This window comes from Eurosta solidaginis, chromosome 5 (genome assembly GCF_040869045.1).
Source record: "Eurosta solidaginis isolate ZX-2024a chromosome 5, ASM4086904v1, whole genome shotgun sequence".
Classification (NCBI taxonomy): Eukaryota; Metazoa; Arthropoda; class Insecta; order Diptera; family Tephritidae; genus Eurosta; species Eurosta solidaginis.
This window is the reverse complement of record NC_090323.1, coordinates 236,417,450-236,434,167: the sequence shown is the minus strand read 5'-3', so window position 1 is coordinate 236,434,167 and position 16,718 is coordinate 236,417,450. Positions and strand designations below refer to the sequence as shown.

The 16,718-nt window shown below is 35.5% G+C and overlaps 3 protein-coding genes across 15 annotated transcripts in view; 2 read left to right on the top strand and 1 right to left on the bottom strand.

Annotated features, from left to right (window-relative positions):
* The window catches only part of LanB2 (laminin subunit gamma-1), a 70,175-nt gene extending 68,838 nt beyond the window's left edge, over positions 1-1,337 (top strand). For both annotated transcript variants that reach the window (XM_067788965.1, XM_067788966.1), the window contains exons 14-16: positions 251-421; positions 487-616; positions 684-1,337. In XM_067788965.1, the coding sequence (XP_067645066.1) occupies positions 251-421; positions 487-616; positions 684-895 (513 nt within the window). In that variant the 3' untranslated portion in view covers positions 896-1,337. The remainder of the gene's footprint in view (positions 1-250; positions 422-486; positions 617-683) is intronic.
* A 5,311-nt stretch (positions 1,338-6,648) lies between these two features.
* Cyp40 (Cyclophilin 40) lies at positions 6,649-12,572 on the top strand. 3 transcript variants are annotated; one of them, XM_067788956.1, is made up of 6 exons: positions 6,649-6,841; positions 6,903-7,147; positions 7,208-7,396; positions 9,487-9,615; positions 9,701-9,979; positions 10,072-12,572. In XM_067788956.1, the coding sequence occupies exons 1-6, from the start codon at positions 6,766-6,768 to the stop codon at positions 10,288-10,290; spliced, it is 1,137 nt and encodes a 378-aa protein (XP_067645057.1). In that variant the 5' UTR covers positions 6,649-6,765; the 3' UTR covers positions 10,291-12,572. The 3 variants fall into 3 exon arrangements, with proteins under 3 accessions (XP_067645057.1, XP_067645061.1, XP_067645058.1); XM_067788960.1 differs by having other exon boundaries at positions 6,673-6,807; positions 6,868-7,147; XM_067788957.1 differs by having other exon boundaries at positions 6,707-6,841; positions 6,892-7,147.
* The window catches only part of fry (Protein furry), a 470,099-nt gene continuing 465,235 nt past the window's right edge, over positions 11,855-16,718 (bottom strand). For all 10 annotated transcript variants that reach the window (XM_067788943.1, XM_067788945.1, XM_067788946.1 and 7 more), the window contains one exon: positions 11,855-16,259. In XM_067788943.1, coding sequence (XP_067645044.1) covers positions 16,063-16,259 — 197 coding nt within the window. In that variant the 3' untranslated portion in view covers positions 11,855-16,062. The remainder of the gene's footprint in view (positions 16,260-16,718) is intronic.

The window sequence follows — 16,718 nt, the reverse complement described above, 5'->3', positions numbered from 1 at the left end:
GTCGGGCTAGTACCTTAATGGTGGTTGTTACCGGAACATAACCTTCGGGGAATGTCCTTATCGTTACAAGAACAACTACATGAATCTTGAGAATTCTCATTAGTTACTCCGTACGGTATATTTCGTGAGCACTGATAAAGCCACCGCTTTCTTGTCACCAATATAACTTGCATTGAGATATCAAAGAGCTAAAGAATATTATACGAAAACTAATTTTGAAAACATTGTTTTTCGTCTTCTTATCGTTTAGGATGCCGAAATAATTCGTAAAAAAGCAAATGATACCAAAGTCAACGCCCGAAAGCTGCGTGATGAAGCTGATCAACTCAATCATCGTGTTCAAATTACTGAGAGCAGTATTGCAAAATTGGATGAATCGACAAATAAAGATGATAGCCTCGTAGACGATGCTAAACGAAAGGTGAGAGAAAGAATATGAAAAGAAAAATAGCATAGCCCATCAATTTTTCTCTATCCCTATTTCAGGTTGGACAAGCAAAGGCTGGCACCCAAGAGGCACAAGGTCAAATTGATAAGTCCATACAAGAACTGGACGATATCAAAGAAGAACTCGAGAATCTTAAAGATATCAACGTCGAAGATTTAGATAAACTTGGTGAGCACCCTTAACTTTCAATCTCATTTTACCAACTCCAATATTTATTCTCTGTATTCTCACACAGAAAATCGACTCGATCAAGTTGAGCTCGAACTAAATCGCGTAAACTTGACTGGACGTATCGAGAAGTTCCGCGATTTACGTAATGCGCAAAAGAAGTGGATCGATAAATATGAAAAGGATTTGTATGATTTGCAGGAGCAAGTGGCAAATGTACATGCCATAGCTCAAGCACTTCCAAATGATTGCTATTCACGTAGTCGTCTAGAGCCATAAACGTTCTGTGGGACGAACAATCACTGCCCAAGTAATCTTACAGCCAAACACCGTAACAAAATAGAATCGAATAGATTTTACAAACTCTCAATACAAAAGAGTATCTTCAAATGAAGCCTTTGTGGAATGAACAGTTGAAAATCCAAATAATTTTTAGTATCTAATATGAAAATATTTTAGTAAAAAAGAAACTAAGTTAAGCTTTAAAGTATGTTTAAATTTTTATTATAATTTTTTTCTATGCACAACTTTTACTTTTTAAGTTTGTTATTCTCAGTACGAACAACAAAATATACCTTCAAATATTTTTACATGATCGTATTCATTCGTTATAATATTCGATTAAATTTGTATAATGTATTTTACTAACACCCTGTACTAATTGATACCTATTAAATAAGCCATACGAATAATAAATAAAGGGTGTATCAAAATGACTCGAATTTTGATTTGCGCGAAACTTTAAAAAGAAAATAAAAATGTAGGGTTTCGAGTGATTTAGATTTAGTTGCAAGGGAGCCCAGATATGTATTTTGACCCGGTTCTCAAGTACTCGTTAAATAAGATGAGTTAACATAATAATATTATTTAGATATCACTCAAAATGATAGTTAAACTTAACTGCTACCACCACTATAACCGTAAAGCCTTAATACATGAAGATTTTCCCGCGTTTCTTGGCTTTGATGGTAATGAAACGTGTTATCACTTTCTTCGCTACAAACCGCTCTATGTAAATCTGGTTTGAAGGTGTTATAGTCAGCGAGAACGTCATCAAATCCTTGGCCGTGAATGTACGGTACCCGTAACTGTACCACGACTTTGCCTATTTACTCATTTAATGCTTAATCGACTATGTTACAAATCACGCCTGTCACTTCTATTTTTTGCTAGTTAGCACAAATTTTAGATTCTAAAGAGATCTTATATCCTTCGTTCTTTCTAACGGAGTGTAGCCTAAGATAAGTGTAGCTTCTTGGCCGCATCATTTGCACAACGTACAAAACAACCACTAGTTATTGATTAGTTTTATTATTTTGATTGTTGTGTAGAGCTCATACAGCTAATCGTAAAATCCCACTTCGGTAATTACCGTCGCCAACGTATAGGGGCTGTAAATCTTTAGAAACCCTTTTATCTCGAAAACTTCCAGTACCGTCTAATTTGTGGTGGTCAGCGCCTATGCTTCTGCTCTTATAGCGCGCAATGGGTACGATAAGGGACTTGCAGAGCTCAATTTGCACTTCAATTGTCAGCTCAATCGAAAGTAGCATTTGTTGGTAGAATTCATTTTAGGCTGGACTTCTAGAATTATGGATAAACGGAGCCCTTCACTATTTCGAAATTCAGACTGCAAACAGTGACGCGGCTGCTGAGACGTAAATACGCTTAATCTTTGCATTATGATTGCAGGAACCCAAACCAATCTTTCCCGCTTGGAGTAAGCGGAACTTATCGCGTTCGTGTTAAAGCCGATTATGTTTATGTGAACAAAATATGCCAATAATTGCACAGGCTCGGAGAGGCCGCTCCTATTTCTGACTAAGCATTAGAAGTTACTCAAGCATTAGAAGTTACTCAACGTATAGGCGCTGTCGCAAAATTTAATTTAAAACGAAAGAAGAAGATATGATTTATGTACGGCTTTTTTCGAGTACTTGGCGCATAGCTCTGATAAGGTCCAATCAGCCCGTTTAAAGTGGGCTTCTATCTTTTACACAGTATGCTTGATAGTACTTTGTATGCGATATTGATATAATTGATTCCGCCACAGTCAGCTGGGGAATAATACAACGCCGCGAGCTTCACCATGACAATAACTGTAACTGTAGCCATAACCGTACAAGTAATCGTTACCGTAATAGCAAAAACATACTAATAGCCTTTATTAGACCCGGATTTCGGTTTAATTGACGCTGGTTCCCCACCAAGACTGATTTTCTACGGGGTTCGGTAGGTATGGGAGCTGTCTTCGGTATGATAAGAAAATTGTTCCAGGCGAATTTAATGCTTGAACGATCAAGGTAGACGTCTTTATTCCACCTAGTCACAAGTTCAACATCAACGACTTCCCAATGTTATGAGGCTCATTGACTTTTCCTGGGCACTAAACCTTACCAGGGGGCAGTTATAACTCCATCAATTGTTTTACCTGTTCACTAACCTGGAATATAGGTACTTATTACCAACTTAAATCACTAGGACAGAAAGCACTCATTTGTATTCCGAAGTTTGTCCACCCATTATTTCAGGGCAGGTTTTCGCCCTCATAGTAAAGTGGCTTGGAGCGTTGTCTTGTGTAAAGGTATTGTTAACATTTTTTGTGCTACTAAATACCATTCCTCTAAGCAAGAATAAATAATTTTGTTTGTTCAATAACTAGCAGCCCCCTGAAGAAGAAAAATTGTGTTTTGGCATCTAGCAGGATTGCTTAAATTAGCCTTATTTTATCTATTCTTAAAACTTGATGCACTAGTGGAAAATTTTTCCCACATTTATTAAAATTTTGCTGCTAGGCAGTACACAGTTGTTAATACCTTAGCAACTGAATATTTTTAAATTTAAATAAATCGGAAAACTGTGAACGCACTGTAAGGAAACCAAAACATCGACTAATCGATTTCAGGTTTAACAAATCTTTCGATAAACAAATGCTGTCACCACTAGAGTTGGACTCGAATCGATTTTTTAGAGAATCGGTTTTTCCGATTCGATTCTCAAAAAAATCGATCTAATCGATTAAATCGAGCTGAAAAAACGTTGATTGCTGCTCAATTGTTTACCAAGGTTGTACCTCTAAATAAAGCTCGCCAGTTTCTTTTTCTTTTCGTTGACTGAAGCTCTTTGGCAACATCAGGGAGTGCCACAGGGTTATTCACTTGACTTATTTTCTTTTTTTTTGTTCGACACTGATGATGGCACAACGCCGAAACCCGTTTGTCTCAAAACCAAATTTGACAAGGGATGACGGAAAATCGTTCTAATATAAATCGTTATTCACTTGTTGCTCCTATCAGAGTGAGATTAATAGTGTATTTGATACATACTTTCTGTGTTTTTTCCAGATATTCCAATTTTGTGCTCAGGCATTTCTTCATTTAGTTCTGCCTTCTCTGAAATATTAGCTTAGAAATCAAAAGGAGAACAACTTTTGGCTATAACCTTCTATTAATCTCTCATCATAGCTGCCGTATCGAGAGTCGATGGCATATCTCTTTGAAGTGTTCAAGAGAAAAGCCATGTATATGAATTATGGTCATCTCCGTTGAACCAGCCAATAGGTCTTGTTATGGGAATGCATGAAGAAGTTTCGACACAGCAAGTATTTCTATCGGCACTCGTATTTGGAAACAGATGAAGCGGAAGACCTCCGCCAAGAAGACTTGATCCCCCTTGGTGTTCGCAAGCCGGGATAGGTACGCTGACTTGCGCAACTTAGGCAATGTCAAAATCTCCTAGGCGGGCAGCGCTAATTGCTGGAGATGATAGAATTTCTTCATATTTCTCCTTTTACGTTATAGTTCATGGTTTTTAAAAAAGTCGAACCTTTTGAATATTTAAACACTACTTTATTTGGTCGGTGAACATGCGCCAATAAAGCTAAATTTATAAAAAAATCACGTTTTTATAAAATAAATATGAAATTGTACCTATTGTTGATTAAAGTGATAAAGACTTCGAAGGCTAAAAAAATCGAACGATTCTAAAAAGAAAATCGATTTTTCATTTCTTAAAAAAAGATCGATTGAATCGATTAAAAATCGAATCGAAATCCAGCTCTAGTCACCACTGTAGTTATCATCCGGTGGCAAAATCATGAGCCAGATAAACAATTTTGCATGTAAATGCAACAACAACGATTTGAGCCAGATAAATCCAGATAGAAGTCTGGTTCAAGTTGTGAGCCAGATAATTTGTTAATTACTTCTTTTTAAGTTGGAAACGCGGCCTTTAATATACCTACCTTTTCAAAAATAGATGTCGCTGCTTAGCCTTGCGCCGTATGAGTTAAATGACAAACAGCGGCGACATCTGCCTATCACATTTAACGTCTGCGAAAATTTCACGACATCTGCTTTTCAAGTCTCTCAATGATCCAGAGCATTCCCGTGAGAATTGAGCGTGAGCCGGAGCTGTAAAACTCACTGAAAGACGGCATGTGTTTACCTGTAGAACAGTGTAGTGGTGGGTAATGACACTATTTTTTTAGTGTTAACACAGTAGCACAGGCACACTTTGCAGTGTTAACACATTGTGTTGACACAATTTTGTTATAACTGATTATCGAAAGTCGATATGAGTGTAGGCACAATATCAGAGCACAGTACTGTGTTACTTACCTCTAACGCCACGTTCGACGCCCGCCATGTAGAAGAGTAAATCATGGCAACATTTATCTTCTTTCATACTCCAATTTTTCAAAGTCATATCATCTGATCAAGAGGATAGTAAGTGCCCCTATGGACACCATTTTTCTATGAAAAAATCAAAATAAAATAAAAATTATGAGAGCGCAGTGATAATTTTAAAATCTTTTTAAATGTCATTATCCTCTCACCGGTTTTATCTTGTAATATTTGTATCATGTGTATAAATAAGTTTTGAGTGAAGTGTCAATGGAAAGCAATACAATCAACACACACGCACAATGGACTATGTATGTATGTGCACTTCCGATCTGAGTGTCATTCTCTGTGCTATAGAGCGTGTTACTGTGTTATGAGCATTTACCAGTTTGAGCGGCATTGCACAGTCAGCTTTGTGCCATCGAGTGTGCCACTGTGTTATAAATTAAGCCGGAGTCATTGGTGCCGCTTGTCGTATCGCTGTAGTCGTATCCCTAACGTAATCAGCTGTTTATCGTTACGACGGTAAACCAAAACCCAATTGGTTGGCTACGATACGGTTACGACTTTAGCGGCACCAATAATCGATTGCATTGATTCTCATAAGATTGGTCGAATCAGCTGTTATAAGGTACCGATACGGTTACCGATAAAGCACCATTGTCTGCAGCTGTATGTCGTATCGCTGTATCCGTATCCCTAAAGCTGGAGACATTGGTGCTTTATCGGTAACCGTATCGGTAACCTTTTAACAGCTGATTCGACCAACCTTATGAGAATCAATGCAATCGATTATTGGTGCCGCTAAAGTCGTAACCGTATCGTAGCCAACCAATTGGGTTTTGGTTTAAGCCGGAATCATTGGTGCCGTATGTCGTATCTCTGTATCCGTAACCCTAACGTAATCAGCTGTTTATCGTTACGACGGTAAACCAAAACCCAATTGGTTGGCTACGATACGGTTACGACTTTAGCGGCACCAATAATCGATTGCATTGATTCTCATAAGGTTGGTCGAATCAGCTGTTATAAGGTTACCGATACGGTTACCGATAAAGCACCAATGTCTCCAGCTTTACCGTCGTAACGATAAACAGCTGATTACGTTAAGGATACGGATACAGCGATACGACATACGGCACCAATGAATCCAGCTTAACGTAATCAGCTGTTTATCGTTACGACGGTAAACCAAAACCCAATTGGTTGGCTACGATACGGTTACGACCTTAGCGGCACCAATAATCGATTGCATTGATTTTCATAAGTTTGGTCGATTCAGCTGTTAAAAGGTTACCGATACGGTTACCGATAAAGCACCAATGTCTCCAGCTTTAATCGATGTGTGCGTGTGCGTGCCGCACATTACTGAGTGTTAACACTATAACACAGCACAGTGCTGTGTTACTCAGCCTTAGAACAGTGGTGTAGGACTTTTGCTGTCACTACCATTTCAATTGAGCTATTCACGCTAATTTAGGAACAAAGTTGATTGGTAAAGTGCTCGTTTTTGCGTTCGAAGTCATGAATACTTTATTGCAGCCAGTTTGTGATACAAATCCCTTGGTATTCTTAGACATAACAATCGGCAACGAATTTGGTAATTTGTGCCTCCCTAATTTATAGGTAATTTTCTCTAAACCTCAATAGTTTTCCGGCAGCTGGACGAATGATAATTGAGTTACGCAAAGATGTTGTACCCAAATCAGCAGAGAATTTCCGTGCGCTCTGCACCGGAGAAAAGGGTACTGGGAAAATGGGCAAACCATTGCATTATAAAGGAATACGTTTTCATAAAGTTACACGAGTGTATGTGGCACAAAGTGGTGACGTAGTTAACAATGATGGGAGCAGTGGTGAGAGTATTTATGGGCCTGTTTTTGAGGATGAAAATTTCAATTTGCCGGTGAGTGGAATTGCGGTAATGTGCTAAAGGCGTATTGTGTTAACGTATTCTTATTAACAGCACGATGAAGGAGCCATAAGCATGGCAAACTATGGTGAACCACACTCAAACAATTCACAGTTCTTTATTGTTTCGGTATCCTGCAATAATCTCGATGGCACAAATGTTGTTGTCGGCAAAGTATTACGTGGTTTGTCCATCATCTCTGATATGGAGCTGGTCGCTGATGATGATGGTTCACCCAGTGAGGTAAGCATTATCTTTACAAGAATTACATATTAGTTTGGATATTGCTGGTAAAAAGTTAACTTCGGTTATTATAATGGCATAGAAGTCAACGACTGGGTAATACTATACGACAACACGACACTCCTAATACACGTCCAAAAAAGAAATAGAGGTATCAAAAGACTCGTTTTGCATCCAGAATCGCGAATCCGAAGCGGAAGTCAAAAATGTTGGGTATATCAAAATTCAAGAGATATTCGCAAAAGAAATTGAAAATTTTCATGTGGTTGTTATATTTTTGTTGTACCCACCCAGGGTAATTTTTTATGAGCGCGGCCGAAAGCCGCCAATGCATAAAGGTGTTATACACAAAAATACTATGGATTCCAGTTTCGGAACAGTCCGGGGTCATTTTTCGGATTTTCTTTAAGTCAATATCTTTTGAACGAGCAAAAATTTTTATTTTGCGCCTTCGGATTATTGTTTTCGAGGTCAATACACGTCTTTTGACACCTATCTCGGTATTCTTGGACGCGTATTAGCAGTGTCATGCTGTCGTATAGAATTTACCAACGATTGTTGTTAGTGTATATACCGGTAAATTAAAAAACTGGTCCTATTCGTTCAAAAAATCTGTTTGCTTTTGGCTTTTTTCTTGTTTTACCTATTTTTGTTTTTTTTTTTTTTCATTTTACATTTTATTCTGGATGATAATAAAAAATTACGGAAGAATAGCCACATCCCTGTCCATTTCCAAATTAAACTCTATCAAACACTCGCAGTTGAAACTCCCAAGGTAGCCGCGCGTCACTCTAGCTCTCCACTTTGATCTGGATACTGTAATAGTTTAAATTCTTATGCAGAATCAACATGCTGTTATTGTAGCAGTGCTTCGCCCCACCCAATAGGTGCGACCGATCACAAATTGTCATCATTATCCTCTAACGGCAGTCCAAGGAAACTTGCTGCTTCAACAGGGGTGGACCATAATGTGAGGGGTGTTAGAGGCGCTAGTTCCACATTACAATTAAAGAGATGGTTGGTGTCATGTGGGGACACATTGCAAGCAGGGCATACATATTGTATGTCGGGGTTGATTCTGGATAGGTAAGAGTTTAACCTGTTACAGTATCCAGATCGGAGTTGAGCTAGTGACTCGCGTTTACCTGGGGAGTGTGCGTTTTACTTCCGCAAGTTTTGGGTACTGGATTCACCGGGCAATTCCTGGCATAAAGGTCCGACGCCTGTTTGTGGAGTTCACTGAGGACCTGCTTGTGTTTTTTTTTTGCTTCATACGGCTGAGGTCTCAGGTGCCGTATTTCCTCATAATGCTTACGGAGATGACTCCTTAAGCCCCTAGGCGGTGTTGGCTCATCAATCAGATGTCTGTTGGGATGCCCAGGTTTCTGGGTATTCAACATCGACTCACCCATAGTGAAACCAACGCTTCTAACACCATTACTGGTCCAACCCTGAAAGTTTCCTCGGGTTCAAGTAAGAGGATAAGGATATGGGGGCGGGGGCGTAACAAATTAAATGGGATTACACTGAAATGACAGCCCTCGGTCGGAAAAATCCCGAGTCGCTCCGGTACATAGAGCCGGCTGCCTTGGCATGCGGTAACTACGTGCAGAAGAGGAAAGCGTTCTCCCTAGGGAGAAGCGCGTCACTCTAGCTGAACTTCGATCTGCATACTGTCAACAGAATAAGCTCTTACATATCTAGAATCAACCCCGACATACATAATGTGAGTAGTGCTTGCAACGTTTTCCCACATGATAACACCTCTCTCACTCTGGTCCACCCCTGTGGAAACTGCAAGTTTCCTTGGACTCCGGTAAGAGGATATTGATGACAATTTGTTCACGGTCGCACCTATTGGATGGGGCGAAGCACTAATACAACAACAACAACATAAATAAGACTTTAAAACCTACGGGTAATGTCTATATCTATAAAAATAAAAACATTAAGAAGGAAGAATAAGTTTAATTATTTTTGCAAAAGCAGTTTGCTTGTGAGAAATATTGTAGATTACATAGTCAATTGACTTTACTTAAACTTCGCAGAGGTAAAACGATATAAGTATGTACAATATGTATATTTTATAGGAAATTGTTATAACTGATTGCGGAGAAATACAGCCTGGAGAGGATTGGGGATATCACGATAATGATGAGACGAATGATAAGCTCCCCCCTTACCCTCGAGATTGGGACAAAAAATTTGACGTTTTTACTGTGAGTAATCAAGTCTAGCACTGAGTTAAAAATTCATTACAAATTAAATTTATATTGCCAAATACATCTATGTGCCTCTTAAAAGGCGCACGAAATGGTAGACTTGCTAACTAGCATACGTTCTGCTGGTAATCATTTTTTCATGCAACAGCGATATCATGAAGCGCGTAGAAAATATCGCAAAGCGAACCACTATTACAATTTACTGCGTACACGATTTGAAAAGCCAGAGTTTAAGCATCTTTCTTGCAACGAAGAGGATCTGAAAAAGTTAGATGCCTTCTCAGTACTCAATCAAATTAATATGGCTGCTGCTGAATTAAAATTGGAGAAATATAATGGTGCAAAATATGCATGCACAGAAGTACGTGTTGAACATTAAATTAAACATCCCATTTATGTCTTCCATTTAATATATATTCGCTTTTCTCTCTTTCTTTTATACATATTCTAAAGGCGCTGCGTCTTGATAGTGAATGCAGTAAAGCATACTTCCGTCGTGGTCAAGCAAATTTAGCTTTAAAAAATTATGAAGTTGCTATAACTGATTTGAAAAAGGCGAATGAATTAATGCCTGGTACTAAATCCATTCTAAACGAGTTAGCTAGAGCCAAACAGCTACTCGCCAACTACAATCGTTCACAAATGAAAGCTTTGGAAAATCTCTTTAACTAAACTGATACTGGCCTTACTTAAAAGCAGATGCTGCTAAACTTTTAACATATATATAAGAAGCTATATAGTTTTTAGATGTGTGTACAACTATGTTACATTTTTTTTACTTTTTATACGAATTATTTAGCTGGAAGCTAATATAGATAGATAGATAGTTAATTGAGGATAGCACTGCGACCATTGGTCTATTGTGCCCTCTTCTGCTTCACAACACCTCATCCAAGCCGACATCTCTGATGAACCCTAGCAGTTCACCTGGCTTGAGGAGGAGAGCTAATATAAGCACATGTTAAATGTGATGCATGCTATATGTTTCTACATGCACAATGTAAATGCCAAAGTTAGATTATTGTATTCTATTCCAAAAAAATATTAACGAATTTGTGTTACTAAGAGCTTAGTAACATAATGAGTGGTGCAGTTTGTAAATAAAAGAGTTATATAAATTTAAGAAGCTATTGATAACTACATTATTCCCAGAATGTTAATTAAATGTTGGTTCATAACGTTCTCTAACTTCCCTTCCGTGATTCATTGCGACGTTGGCTTAAAATGTTAGAATACGCGCTTTGGATTAAGTCAAGAAGTCGTCAGGCTGGTACCAGCACCATGTTCTTGACACTCTTCTAAAATTTAGGGGAGTGTATTTGCGGCTACAGCAACAACAATTAAACATAAAACCAACATATCAAATTTTATCTCTATTACACAACCCTACTTTTATTGCAACATGAATGGATTGAGCGATGTTTTACATCACCTGCTGCAACAAGAACTCAACTTTTTGTATAAACACGTTCAGTTGAGAACGTGCCAACAAAGGTTCGTAAAAGTCATGATTATATTTAATGATACTAATGAAAGCGGTACGAAGTAAAGCCTTAAAATTGAAAATTCAAATTCGTTAAGAATGGAAACGAGCAAACATTAAAATTTTAATATTGGCACAAAGTCGGTAAGCATTTCGCCTTTGACGGGCATATTTTGAAGTTGAAGTTTATAAAATAAAATATAAATATGGTTAGTTTAATTTACAAGGTCCTTAACCAACAAATTTAAAACTTGATGGGAGTAAAAATCGTTTTATGCATGCAGACATAGATTTTCAAAAGTGGAACTACTCCGTTGTTATTGAAACTAATACCTTAATATTTTTAGGGAAGTTATATTTTAATATACCACAAAAAAATCTGTGTAAAAGACACTTTCGAGAAAACAGTTAGTGAACAAATTTAACGTTATTTAGAAAGTTAATGATTTAGAGAAAACATAATCTTCACGGGTTTTATATTATATGTTGATCTTGCCATCTCGGCAGGAAAATCATTTTGTATTTCTTTGCGGCATTTAGCTTCCGGCTTTTCTATTTGTAAAGCTTGATTCAGGGTCCGTGGCCGGAAACAATTTTGTTTACATTTTATTAATTCTTCAACTATCTTTCGGTTAATATGCCTTAACAGCGTTCGTACAACAACGGATTTTTGAAGTAAGTAAATTAAACAGATATTTCTCTTTCTTAGTTACTTACTCTGCTCTCATCCATTTTTAATCAAACTCATCTAAGTAACTTGCTACTTGTCTACAACTTTTTTATTAGCAAAGTGATTACTACCATTCACCCCTATTCTGCATTTCGATTACATTCCTGTTCTTCGCTCCGCTCTAATCGAAGTTAGGTATACTGCATTACGACGGAATCGTAACGAGAAGAGGAAGAGCAAATGATTTTTCGAAAGCACCTGTTTGTACGGAATGTGTGAACATTGGAACAAAATAAATTTAAGAAAATTTGTAAAAAACACTGAAAAACGTTTATATTTTAGCAGCTTGCTTTGGCATATAACTGGACCTAATGAACAGACAAATTGTAGCTGTCTATTATAATGGAATCTATAGCCGCGGCATTATTTGGGGAGTTGGAAAGCAACGCATACGAAAATGGCCAGGTGAGAATGCAAAGACAAATATTGCGAGATTTGTGTAATCCATTTGAGGTGAGTGACTAATTCTAAGAAATTGAACTTAAAAGTGGTAAAGTTTAATGACTTATTTTCTTATTTAAGCTAAAAAAAACTTTCGACTTAATAAGGATGCTTTGAAGTATGTGTTAGATAATTTTGCGGGGCAAATACGTCCAAGGATTTCGACATCGACATGTTTTTTTTTTTGACCTGGAAAAATATAAAAAACAATCATCATCAAGCCTTCTACGTTTCTTAACAAATTTTACTTACATTTTTGTTAAAATTCTGTTATAAATTAATAAAAAAATAAAAAGAAAATATTTTTCCGCCAACTAATTTGTAACTTAGAAAAACGGAACTACGATCGGAATGCAGAATAAACAAAATCGAACGATTCGAAGATGGATCGAAAGAGATTGAAACATAGAATACCAAAATTGACAAATCGAAAAAATTCCAATCCAAGTCGAAATGCAGAACAGGGTTGATTAAATTTAGGAAATTTCAATCCAATTTAAAAAATAATAATATATTTTTTTTAATATGCAAATATTTTTTTTAAATTAAATTGTTATATAAACTCAAAAAAAAAAAGAAGATTAAATCGCTTTACATAATTTCTCTTCTCCGCTCAGAAATCGTTTGTTTGCTTTTTAGAAAAAATGTTTACCACATATAATTAGAAATTCAATAATAATTCCTTTTAACAAAAACTAATTCTGCAACTAAATTATTTTACATGTTATATACTAAAAATAGTAAACCACTTGCGTTCACGGTTGCCTACACTTATATGTACACCTACATCGCAATAATAGCAGTAATAATTTAAAAACAAATTTATACTTTTTGTTTTGCATAAATTTTTGATGGCACAACCTATATGCCTGTTTAGTGAACCCAAATTCACGAAAAACAAATAAAGTGTTTATTAGGATGGTCCTTATTTTTTGACTTTTAATAAATTAACGGGCACCCTGTAAAATCATTATTTACTCAACAAGTAAGGAAGGCTAAGTTCGGGTGTAACCGAACTTTACATACTCAGCTGCCAAATTACAGCTTGCAAAACTTTTAAATTACCTTTTAAAAGTGAGCGGTGCCACGTCCCTTGTCCAGAATTTTACTAATTTTCTATTCTGCGTCATAAGGTCAACCAACATATCAAGTTTCAACGCTTTTTCCGTCTTTGGTAATGAATTATCGCAATTTTTCGGCGTGGTTATAGTCCGATTTTGTTCATTTTAAATAGCGATCTGAGATAAGTGCCCAGGAACTTACATACCAAATTTCATTAAGATACCTCAAAATTTCCTCAAGTTATCGTGTTTACGGACAAACCAAGATCATTTTGGTATATAGCAGTATATATCTATCTCGATTAGTTTATGCCGTTACGGGGTACCGTTATATTCAGCTGAAAATACTGATGGCGTATATATATTTTTTTAAGGTGTTTAGAGGTCGCTACCGAAGGTCAAACTTAGAAAAATCATTGTTATGATATAATGGACAGAAAAAAAACGGAAATTAAGTTTTTAATGTAGGTTTTCAAAATTGTCTGCTTGTAACCTTAAGGATTATCTAAGTTATTTTGGAACAAAAAAATCGTTGATATTTACTAGAAAATGTAAAATAGTAAATAGTACCGTAAAATAACCATGCGCGAACCGAAATTCAATCCTCGGATATTCTTAAAAAAAAAAATTTTGAGAAAAATACTGAAATAGTTTCGCAGGATAGAGAACCAACTGAGATGGTGCCCTGCACAAAAAAAAATAATAATAAAAAAAATTTTCGCCTGTATAAGAACCAACCTAATGGTAATTTGAAATATTCTTTATTTGATTTTTATTACTTAAGTATTCAATTCATAAATTACAATTTAGATTGTCTAAGAGTCAACGCTAATTTTGGGAAAAATTTGAACTTGTACTTTACAAAATTTACAATCTATATGCCAACAAAAAATTTTGAGCACATTTTGAGAAAAATTTCTAATTCTTTTGAAAATAGCTTTGAAAGTGATTTACATATGAGGTTTTTTTTCTAAAGCTTCAACATTTTTTCTGCACGCTTATTTGATATTTTTTTCTAAGCGAGTAAACAAATTTTGAAGCTTTAGAAAAAAAGCCCATAACTTCCGTTCTATAATTCATTCATTTCTTTTTTCTAAGGTTAACAAATATAAATAGATTTAATATAAAAAAAACCTTCATAAAATTCTTCCAAATTTTCGAATTTATTTCAAGTTGCTTTTATAGTTGATTTACATAGGCCTTGTTTTATAATTCATTGGCTTTTTTACCAAAATTAACAAAAGTAAATAAATGAAAAAAAAAAACGATAAAATTTGTTTCCTTTATTATTGCGCGCGCGGGTTTAGGTATGTACATTAGACTGGGTCGATTTATTAACCGATATCGAGTCATCGATTTTTCGATAGGACTTGGGCTAAGGAAAAAAATTCCACTACGCATTCCCAAAAAAATAATTTTCGAGCCTGCGAAATTTCATTTTTTTGCTTTTTCGACTTTGATTTTTAAGCTTTTTTTCATAACTTTCTAAACAAATTTTCATTTGATTGTAAAATTTTCATGTATACCCTATCTGACCCAAAAATGTCCGCTAAAAACGTTGGCGATAACAGTTTTTTGAAAAAAAAAATATTTTCTAGTAAGTCATGAAAAAAACCTTAAAAATCAAAGTCGAAAAAAAGTCAAAAAAATTCAATTTCGCAGGCTCGAAAATTATTTTTTTGGGTAAGCGTAGTGGAACTTTTTTTTCTGAGCCCATATCCTATCGAAAAATCGATGGCGCGATATCGGGTAACTTTCGTCCATACATATCGACCCACCCTAATGTGCATATACATATATACAGCTGCGAACATGAAAATAGCACTAAAAATTTGTTTTGGTTAAGTGAGAGAAACATTTCGGTGAATTGTGTAACCAAAACAATGAAATCCATCTTAAAAACGTTCTCAAAAAGATTCCAATGTTCAAGAAATATTTTAAAATGCATGTAAATTTCAAAAAAAAAAAAAAATATGCGTTCTTATGGAATTAAAACGAAATAACTCTCCGTAAAAACCGTCAAAAATTAATGTGAATTTTGAGAGACTTATAACTAAAGTAAAAGTAAGACTAAAATTAATTGGGTTACAAAACTACATACACATCAAAAAAATAAAAATAAAATAGATGACAAATTCTAAATTTTTATGTCATTTAAAAACCATCATTCATCATTTCGAACTTTTCGAAAACATTTTTGAAAATTGCTGTGCATAGTTTAAGTTACACAGTTTACCGAATTCTTTTCTTAAATTCAAAAAAATAAATGGTAAAATAATTATTACTGCTATTTTCGGTGTTTGCAACTTTAATTGATTAATGCACACTCATGGATAATAAAATAGGTTAAAAATAAGAATATAGCTTTTGCAAGTTATCTGTCTATTTTATTTTTGTTGACATTAATTAAAGTTATAATTTGCATTTAAATTTAAATTGAAAAAGATGTCACGCGACGAATGTATGAAATTTAAAATGAAGGTTACTGAAATTTAAATTTTGATCCTGTTTTATTGTTCATGAGCGTATGTACAAACTTTCGTGGAGCATAAAATTTCCATTCTTTTTATTAATTCAACTTAACAATGTCACGAACTTTTGCTCTTATTTATATTAAAAATTTTCTTATTTAATTAAATTTATTTCAAATATTTTTTCGATTTTTTGATTCATATTAAAATGTATTAATACTAAAATGGAAACATTTATTCTGCGAGAAATGGTGATCTTCATAGATTTGTTACAGTATCAGTGCTCTCTGCTCTATTCGCCGCAATGGCAGCTGCCGCCGCTGCTGAACTATTTGAGTAGCTTTTCATATTGATTTCCATGGTGGTGAGTGCGCTGGATACATGATACAAATTCTCTGATAATATTGCATAAACCTCGAATAACTCAGAATCAGATTTGGAAACGACGAAAGCCTCTGTTAAAAGAATATACAAAAAAGGCAAATCAGTAAATAAAAATAAAAAAATTGTATATGAAAATGCTTCAGAAAGTTGCCGGAGTAACCACCAATTCACGAAAGCTTTAAAAGTTAAACTACACTCTCATGACTGCGTGAGAGGAAGTCCCATCTCGCAGTTTAGTATAAGAATGCCCAGCTGAGGTAGAGCGTTATTTACCTGTATTCTGAATAACGATAAGGTGTTTTTAAATAGGCTATTCTTTCTTTTGGAGAATGGATAAGGAAACCGAAATCAGAAAGGGAAACAGAACCTGAACCCAAAAGCCAAAACCAGGCCGAAATAAAACCAAAATCGAATATTAAAATGGACCGTTTGCTATTCTGTATTTTTCTCGCTTTTATTAATGGCAGAAATCGAGAAGTTTGACTTTCCGTACATTCGGTTTATAATAAGAAGTATGTTTGACGTCTTTA

Bases quoted from the DNA above. Each gene is read 5' to 3' on its own strand.
- Cyp40 (XM_067788956.1), top strand. From the start codon at position 6,766: ATGAATACTTTATTGCAGCCAGTTTGTGATACAAATCCCTTGGTATTC. The intron at 6,842-6,902 runs GTAATTTGTGCC...GTTTTCCGGCAG, and splicing joins AACAATCGGCAACGAATTTG to CTGGACGAATGATAATTGAG. The intron at 7,148-7,207 runs GTGAGTGGAATT...TCTTATTAACAG, and splicing joins ATGAAAATTTCAATTTGCCG to CACGATGAAGGAGCCATAAG.